General features: G+C 33.5%; 1 protein-coding gene across 1 annotated transcript in view; it reads left to right on the top strand.

The window, feature by feature from the left end:
- Positions 1 to 262: 262 nt before the first annotated feature.
- The window catches only part of Macc1 (MET transcriptional regulator MACC1), a 219,988-nt gene continuing 210,064 nt past the window's right edge, over positions 263 to 10,186 (top strand). Inside the window, exon 1 of the mRNA XM_074065128.1 lies at positions 263 to 364. Coding sequence (XP_073921229.1) covers positions 337 to 364 — 28 coding nt within the window. The 5' untranslated portion in view covers positions 263 to 336. The remainder of the gene's footprint in view (positions 365 to 10,186) is intronic.

Here is a 10,186-nt window from a genome sequence, read left to right as displayed (position 1 = left end):
TAATAAAAATTGGGCTGGGATGTAGCTCAGTGGTAGAGCACTTACCTAACATGTATGAGGTCTTGGGTTTGATCCCAACATCAAAAGGAAAAAAAAGACAAAAAAGTTATAGCCCTATGTTCTGAGAAACAGAAATAATAATATTAAACTTCTATTGAACACTTACTTGTGATATAGGTACTATGTTTGCTGATTTACATTTCTCTTCAAACAAAATAAAATCTGAGGAAGGTATTCTTTTCCCTTGAGACAGGGCCTTACTATGTAGCCTGAGATGACCTCAAACTCATCATTTTCCTGCCTAAGTTTCCTGAGTGCTGAGTGCTGGGATTACAGATGAGTACCACCATGCCTGGTGTTGGAGGTACTGTTTTTACTATAATTCAACAGAGATGGAAATCAAGGCATGACAATCTATGACAGCTTGTTCATAGTCACACATGCAGTAGTTACTACATCTGGGATTTAGAGCCACAGGTCACTAGGACTCTCAGTTGCTAATCTAGTTCTCTTAAAAAATAAGCCATTTCCATAATGTACAATAAAACCACAATGATGAAATAGAACAAATAAACGTCTTGCAATTGCTTTAAGTGTGGTTGGGGGGTAGAGACAATGGGCAGTGTAACTAATGTACAGTATAAATCTAATCTGAATTGTCACTATGAATCATCCCTGTATAAAAAATACATCCTAATAAAAAATTATTAAAAAACCCCCACAATGTCAAAATGATTAAAATGTAAAGACTGATGATATCAAATGTTATTAAAATATGGAGCAACTGAAATGCTCACAAACTGCTAGGGTATAATAAAACTATTTGGAGAACAGTTTTACACTTTCATGGTAAAATTAGCATACACTTAGCCAACCCTAAAATTCCATGCCTAGGTGTTTACCAAGAGAAATGAAAATGTACCTGTACATAAATGGTCTTATCAGTTTTATTTTGAATATTCAAATGGTAGGGACAATCCAAATTTTCATCAATGGATGAATAGATAAACTATTTGTGTTTGATTCATAGAATGGAATGTTACTCAGAAATAAAAAGGAATGGATTACTTATATTTACAGCAATGTGGATATGTTTCAAAAGCATTATGGTGAGTAAAGGAATCCAGTAAAAATGTGCACAAACCATAGGCTTCATTTATGTGAAGTTCTATAATAGGCAAAACTAATCTATAGTCAATAAAGCACATTAGTGGCTGCTTAGTACCAAGACAGTAGCAGCAATACATAGGGAGTGGCACGAGGGAAGGGAGGGAAATTTTGGATGAGGTAACCGTTCAAATGTCTTTGTTGCAGAGGTCATCACACAAGTTTTTATGTTTGTCAAAACTCACTAATCTGTACAATTAAAGTCAAGATGTTATAGTTTATAAAAATTATACCTGTATAAAATTGAAAAATACATTCTTTCCTATATTTAACTCCCTACTGATAAGGATTGTCAGCCTTTCTTTCTTTGAACTTTCTGCATGTACTGTTGTGCATTGGGTATGTGTGAATACATATGTATATATGATGCTGACACTATAATATGTATAACATTATTATACATATACACTAATATATTTACATGTATATTTTGCCTATATATTATTAATAGTATGTTAATTTATTTAGGAGATTGCATACTTACCTGCTTATAGCCTAAATTACTTCATGAAATAGAATTATATATATATATTTTTCCTATTCAGTGTTTTCTTATTTGTCTGCTTAATATTATTTTTCTGACAGAATCATGTATATCACTTTTTATTAATCTAATTATGCAAAAAACTTCACACCCAGATAGAATTGGGAAAATACAGTGCATCGTGCCAAATATTCACATATAAGCAAAATGAAAGTTTGTGCGAACCGTTTATATTTATTAGCTGTCTATTAACCAAAAAACTCTTAAGCTAGCATCTCATATACATGAAAAAATGAAAAAAAAAGTCTTTAATGGTGTCCTTAAAGTGTTAGCTCTTGAATTATTGTCAAATGATCTCATAGAGATTGAATTATAGTTTTTAAAAGTTTTGGTTACGATTTGAAGTCAGTGTCCCATAATAGGAAAAAATAAAATGTTGAAGTTAGATGGGCTGTCTTGAATTTAATTCCTAATTTCACTATTTACCTACTTGTGTGGCTTTGAGTACCTGTTTAAGTTTTTTGACCATTAGTCTACCTAATTTACTTAGCTGAAAAATAGGGATTATCTCATTGGTTTGAGACAATTAAGAAAAGTACACAGCATGTAAAGGATGCTGAATAGCTAGTATCCATGATTTTATTATTTATTTTATTAAATGTGGGATAGTAAGGATGCTGGTGTTAAAGTTTGAGCCTTGGGTTTGATTGCCCACTTATATTGCCTATGTGTATTCTGTGCACTGGCTTAGTGCCTGGGGTAAGTGCCTGCATGTTTTTGATTTTCCAGCAATTCACTTATAAAATATAGTAATACTGCTAGTTTATTTTGAGAATTAAATTAGGCCTTATATATGGAGTGGCATGCATACAACTTTGTAAATGTTCATTTAAAATCCAACTTTTATTGAAATTCACAATAAATGATATATGATAATTCTATTAACTGGAGATTAACACAACTATTCCATTTACCAACTGTGCCTAAAGATAGGTAGTTTCATAAAGGTGACTTAAGAAAAAAAGAAACTGTAATAATATACTGAACTTTTCTCATTTTATCAAATTTTGAACATCTTAAAGATATCTAAATAACTGGTCAGACAGATAATCTGGAAGCCATTTTATGATTCTGTACTCAAAGTGCTTGTTTGTGTCTTTTGTTAGAATTCTGTGAAAGTCTAGAAGGTGGGAAACAGAAGGCAATGCAATTGAAAGTAGTACAAAACCCGTCATTTCCTTTGACAACACAACTATTTTATCGTACCTTGGTTATTAAGCAGATGTCAAAATAAGCTTGACGCTCCAGGGACTGCAGTTCTGCAAAAGTATTCAAAATGCAAATTTAGTTAAAATGACATGGTTCATAATGGGAATAATATGATGAATTTTTCCTACTCTTGGAATGATTTTTTTTCTATTGGATATGTATTGTCACAGCTAAAAAAGATGTATTTATTATCACAGATAATAAACATACATAGTAAACAGCAGATAAAAAACATAATAAGCAGATATAATTAATTTGAAAACAAGTAAACACTAAGAAAATAAAGCATAATAATAAAGCCATACATTTCCAAAAATGTGAACATATTGCCACATTTTCCTGTGAAAGTGCAAGTAGCAGCACAGCTTCTAAGCCTTTAAACAGGAAAATGATATGCTACATATTACATTACCTATTTACAGCTGATGTGAAGTGGCACAATGCATGCAAACTCAACAGAGGGCTTGAGTGTATGCATAGGTCTTTATCTTTTTACCTGAAAGAATAATAATTCTGATCTGGATTCAGTATTTGGTTGGATGTCAAGGTGTGTTGGCACTGCCGTGGCTTTTAGTTAAATAACCATGTTGCATGTGAGACATTTTAAATTTGTAGGGCCTTGTTTTTCACACTTAATTAGGAAATGCATTACACACTATTTTCCTCTTATCTGGAAAACTGAATTTGTGTCATACAAAGTAATGGAAGTATTTATAATAACATAGTATTTAAAATAACTACATTCAGTGAAATGTTGAAATAAAAAGTTAAACCTGATTTATAGTTATTTTCTAAATGTTACCAACAGGATAGCTCATCTCTTCATTTCTATGCTTGTGTCTTTCATTCTCTCTGTATTGCCAAAAAGTTCAGTGCACAGGATAATGTATTAATAATTATAGGGTATTCAGGACACTAGTTTGGTCATGAACAGCTTGCATAATGAAATAGCTATAAAGATTTAATAGGTAATAAAGAGAAATAAACCCATCAAAACAAAAGAACTAAATAATAAAACATAATTTAGCTAAGAATTTTCATGTGAAGAACAGAATTATGAATACATTATATACAGAAAAACCTTTCAAAAGTCATGCAAATTTTATAACTACCTTCCACATAATATCCTTTTTCACAATCAGGTAATATTTTGAAAATTGTTACTTGCCTAGGATTGCTTGGCTATACTATGGGAAGGATTTTAATTGAAGTCAGAATATTCTGATTCTGTGTTTGCTACTCTTTTTGCTGTGTCAGATAAAGTAAAAATCACACAGACTCAGAATTTCTTATGTACCTCTTATGTACCTAATGAGTTACTCACTTTTTAAAACAAAAAAATACACGTATTATATATTTTTGGTGCAGATTTATTTTCTGGCTGGCAATTTCTTGTTTTGTTCATGGACAGTCATACTTTCTACATCTACCTGTCCCTGTGTTTGCAGCTAAGTGAGAATGTCTTTGTCACTGTTAATATTTTAAAAATGGAATTCTATCAGTAAATTAAGTTACCATAATGAAGTATCACACAAAGACATGGAAGTCTTGACTCTCTGTTTTGTTGTTGTGGTTATTATTATTCATTTCAATGTAAATTTTTATGAGCTAATCCACCCCGGGTAGTTTTTTTTTTTTAACTCACTTAAGTTTTTTGAAAAAAGACTTTTAATCATATTTAAAACCAAAACCTAATGAATTTCCTGTGAACAATCTAAATGTATTTCTGTAGTTTTGATATCTGACTCATTCCACAAGAATATAGACTTTGGATATAGCAGACAGTCATTATGTTTTAGTTTTCCATTCTCGATGCTCCCTTTGTGTTGTAAAACAGCATTTTTGACTTGCCTTTGAACAATTCTTTTCCTACTTTTAGTCCAGGTTCTAGAGGTGGGCACTCTAGGCTTGGTCAATGAAAATCCTCTAGGTGCTATTGGAAAGAAGCATGCTTTCACACTGGACTTTCTAATGAAGGAAACTAAGCCTGAAGCTGCTGGAGCATTCTCCAGACTACATGGAGAGAGTCTCTTAGTGAATAAAGTCAACACAGAAAAAGGGAAGCTAAAAACAGAGTAATATGTGTTGCCAGTACTATTTCTTTGACACCAAGTTGGACACCAATTAAACTTTAATTCTGAACTTTTGTGAAGTAAGCTATATACCCCCCTTTTATATTATTTTTTAATGCATATAAACCTGTCTATGTTAGGTTTCTGGTACTTGTCATTAAAAAAATACTGGTTAATACAATGAGTAGATGGATGATCAAAATTTTACTGCTTCAGCATCACTGCATGCAAAATTAACAGCTCTGAAAATTTAATGAAGGTATGCTGAACCATAAGCACAAAGGTCTCAAATACATTGCTGTGCTATCATGGTGCCTCTGCTCAGTTGTGGCTTCTTTTAGCCAGACTGTGCCAGTTTAGTGGTATGCAAAGAAAAATAGGATAACTTTTTTTATAATAGTATATCAAGGTCCTCAATTTGAACCAAACAACACAAAAGAAATATATTCCCACGAAGATGTCACAATTGTTTTTAGAACATTTCATTAGTTTCTTCTTTAAGATAAGTAGAATCAGAGCTTTGTTTCCACTTGTGGGGAAACCTCTCCTTCCTTTCCACTCTCACTCCACGAATATTCTTAATGGTCCAGTCTGTGCCAGACACTGGGCTAAGCAAGAGAATCAAGAGTGGACAAGTTCTGATGTGACTGCCTTTTTGATTTTATCATAAAGCTATTATGAAAAAGCTAGGAAAGTGTTCCAGGGTCTTCCAAAATTCTGGATGCTTCCTTTCCCAAAGAAAGACCATGTTGTAATTATTTTCTCTAGACTATGAGGTAGAAAATGTAAAACACCATTAGCATTATTGTCAGAGTCATAATGGATTTTTAGCGATCTTTTCTCCTTTAAATAAGATGTGAGTTTCATTCATGTTTTATTCCCTATCAAGTTCAGCATCATGTCACACCTTTAACATTATCACTGGTCCTGCTCTCTGAATGATAAATTCCCCCTCAAACATCTGAGAAGCTCTGGATTCTAGGAGGTGGCATGAGTTGCCCAAGATACTCTGATAGAATGAACAGGCAAACTTACCAAGAGAAGAGAGTCATTCGGACCTCTTTTATAACTATTCTCTAGGAAAACATTTTGGTTTGGGTAACTACAAAACTTTTCATGAGTTTGGGGTAATGATAAACTTCTGTCTATTATTTTAAGGTAACTTAAAAGGCAAACAAATAAGCACGATTGCCAAGGCAAAAAGAAACATACTTTTATAAGAGACTTGCTTTTCTTCCAATTAGAGATGTAAGTTATTTTTAAGAAAAGTCATAGTTCTTGACATACATTACTTAATAACTATAGATAGAGGTCATGGTTGTAAGTCTCATTAGTTTTCTTTGAGGGAAAAAGAAGTCTTTGTATGATGGTATATTGGGATTATATTCTTTGTAAATAATGTTTTCAAGAATTTCCCTTGAAATCAGACTGGTGGCTCACACCTATAATCCAAGCTACTTCGGAAGCTGAAATTGGGAGGATCCTGGTGCAAGGCTAGCTTCAGAAAGAATGAGGGGAGAGTTCTAGGGCCCCATCTCAACCAATCGCTGGGTGCTGGTGCATGTGCTTGTCATCCCAAGATACATGGGAGGATAAGATTGGAGAATTACAGTCCCTAGCCAGCCCAGGTTAAAAAAAGAAAGAAAGAAAAAAAAAGCTCAATGGAAAAAAGCTGGGCAGAGTGGTGTGTGCCTGTCATCCCAGCAGTGGTGAGAAGCATAAAATACAATTGTGGCCAGGCTGTTCTGGGCAAAAAAGTGAGACTATCTACAGAATAAACAGAGCAAAAGATCTGGAGATGTGGCTGAGTGGTACATATGTACCACTAAATCTATGCCAATCAGCTTTCCTCTAATCCTGGGTAAATGTGTGTTTGCTGATTGCTCTGTTTGCATCAGAACTTCTTAGAATATTAAGCATACTAATATAAATAAGCAATATGCAATAGGGGTAGAATGTAGTTTTCCTTAAATTACTTCACTACTAACTTTTTTCTTTCCATGAGATTACTTAATTCTAGTGCTCTTCAGATCAGTTATTGTGAAGTTATTAACAATAACTACAAATGAACATTTTATTTGTTTAAGTAAGTCAACTATCATCACTTCAAATAGTAATGTCAGAAGTAATGTAATGTTTAATGTGAAAATCACTAAAATATGTATGAAAATAGTGACCATAGTTTTTTAATACAATAGATTGAAGTATTTATTATGATGAGTAAATAGATGAAGGCATCTTTGCCTCTTCTTCCGTCCTGTCTTTGACTGTGATGAATAGTGAGGCTTGTCCAGCTGATCTTTCACTCTGAGCTGTCATATAAACCCTGAGTGATTGCTCAGAAGTTCTAGGCTCTCAATTTCTGACCTGTGTATATGTAGCTTCCTGCTTCTAAAATATTCTTTGTCTTACATTTCTTTGACTTGGCTCCTCTTGTACCTCCAGATATCAGCTCAGACATCCCTTCTTCTAGCAAACCTTTTCTAATACTTTAAGATAGGGATAGATGCTATTTCTATGCCCTCCCCAAATGACTTCGTTGTACATTTGCTGTAGTCTTGGAGATTCTGTATTGAAGCTGTCTATTCTCTTTCGATTTTCTGATAAGGTTTAAGTGGTTTTGGACAATGACTGTTGTTTTCACTCATGTCTATCCAGTACTGAGTATAGTGCCTAGAACACAGAAGCAGCTCAATAAGGTTTTAGTGATTTGTTTAAGATTATATAGCTAATGAGTGGCAGATGTGGATTCAAGTTCAGGTCTGTCTGCCTCTGAGGCATTTGTTTTCTACTGTGCTAAGAAAAAACTCCCCCTCCATCAAATACTCCCCTAAACACACAGTTATTAAAATCTACTCTAGAAAATATTGCATGGACAATCTTTTTTAGGGAAAGACTCACAACTAAAGTAAATTATTCTAAATCCTCCCACTGAAATGTTACAAAAATTGGCAACACATGTCATATTTCTACTGCAGGGAGGCTTTGGCCTGGGAATGAACCCTGATGCATTTCTTATGCAAAGGAACCACAGTAATAATATACGGTCCAGTCATGTGGAATAAATATGTTACTGATGAACTGTGCAAATATGTCCTCTGCTAATCTAACAATGCTATTGCATAAAATGTATCTAAAACTTAGTGACCTATTCAATTACGTTAGCAGGAACAAACTGTTTCCCAGGCATTTCTCAAAATGGAAGGAGTTATATTTTAAAGCTTTTAACTAAAGTGTATCTTAACTGAATTTTCATTCAGTGCTATAGTTTGTAGTGTATTTATGCTACAAGACAGTCTTTCAGTCTCAGCTGCCATGATGAATTATGCAACAGTTTCTAAGGGATTTTTCTTCTTAATCATTTTGATGCTCAACTTTCAGATTGTGGTAGCATTACAGAGAGTTGCAGCTGAGGGGAGAAAAAAAGAGAATTTGACAATAGCTCCTACAGCTGTACAGAATGTTTTAATACCCTTGTCAATAGTTCTTACAGCTATACAGAATATATTTTATATCCTCATCAGTGAAAAAGTTCATTTGTAATTCAGATAACCCAGGCTGAACACATAATCCATTCATTATAGTTATTTGCCACATTTAATAGATTTGCTGTCTGAAGACTTAATTGCTAAGTTTCTACCTAGAGCAGAAGTTGTCAATCACATGGTGTTGAAAAAAGTTATTTGGTTAACCTTTTTTAGCTGAGAGATTTAGCCTCAAAATTCATATTTCTCACTTCTCTTGAAAAATCAAATGATTTGGACCAGTTGCCTACGGAATCTGGTAGCCTGAAGTGGTGTGGCTGCTGCCTGCTCCTGTCACTCACAAGTATCTTTGATCCCTACATCACAGTTTCCATCTCTACCTTCGGGGATCTCTTGGCATTAAGTTTTTTAACATGTTTGTCTACCTAATACTTAACATAGTGTCTGGCACATAGAAGCTGTTCAGTAAGCTTTGAATGGTTTGTCCAAGACCACACAGCTAATGAATGGCAGATATAGATTCAAGTCCAGATCTAGCTGGACTATTTGTATGTATAAATAATGATAACTTTGTTAATCAATAAAATATGTCCAAGTGAAATCCATTTTAAAGTTCAATTAGTTCTTGAGATTTTTAATCTTCATGAAGTGCTAAATATATTTTTAAAATAGGGTGATATTGAAGTTGGTCAAGGTGAACTTTTGGGAAATATTATAAAATGTATGACTTAATTTAGTACAGTAAGGGCTTATGAACATCTATAAAGCTCTGTGGATATAAGCATTTGTTTTCAAGAACTTAGAGACTTTCTCTGCAGTTATGGTTCTCATTCTCAACAATCCATCAATAGGACTGTGGGTTTAGGGTAAGGGAGGCTGCAAGCAGTTAAACACTTAGAACAATAAAAACTTTTGGCTACATATTTAGAATTGTGTTAGTTCATAAATAAATATCTTAGATTTTTCATCAAAATTAATGGAAATATAAATCCTTAGTTTTTTAAAAATGTTTTCTGTGAGTAGCACATTTGTTCTTAGTAGAAAAGAATCTTTGAGAAGCAAGGTTTCTTTGTTCTCTCATTAAACATAGCTACAGAAAGTAGGTCATTGCTTTTCCCCAACAAATTAACTAAATATGTTGGCCCTTGAGCTTAAAAAAAAAACTTAATGCTAGAAGGGCCATGGTTTTCTTCTATCCTCTAACTGGGAAACAGCTGTTTACATGTTCTATGCCCTGCTTTATTGCTTTAGTACTTCTTCTACTTTCAAGACAAAACACAGAGATTGACTCATTCCTGACATCACTTTTCCTGGCTATGATAATCATGTAGCATTTTGACTTTGGAATTTCCCATTAGTTTCATCTATATTTCTATAATAGTGGTCCCATATAGAATGGGTCCAGAATAAATAGACAAAGTTATAATCAGTTATCAGACATGAGTGCTCTCAGTTTAGGTTTTTCTTTTCTCCAAAACTGCCTCTTAATCTTGTTTTTAAAAATCTTCTTTTAAGATGGTGCTAGTCTCATAGATAAGTGGAAATTTTGTACTTAACGACTATTTCTCCACATTCACAATGACTTTCTTTTAGCCTATAACAGATTGTACTGGCAAATCAGTACTTTTGTTCCTAAGGTTGCTTCTGAATGGAATTCTAGTACATTTTCTCCATTCAATGAGTTCCTAACTCTACCAACTCTTACCCCA

Source organism: Castor canadensis, chromosome 2 (genome assembly GCF_047511655.1).
Source record: "Castor canadensis chromosome 2, mCasCan1.hap1v2, whole genome shotgun sequence".
NCBI lineage: Eukaryota > Metazoa > Chordata > Mammalia > Rodentia > Castoridae > Castor > Castor canadensis.
The sequence above is the reverse complement of the archived record's forward strand: the minus strand, read 5'-3'. Positions and strand labels throughout refer to the sequence as shown.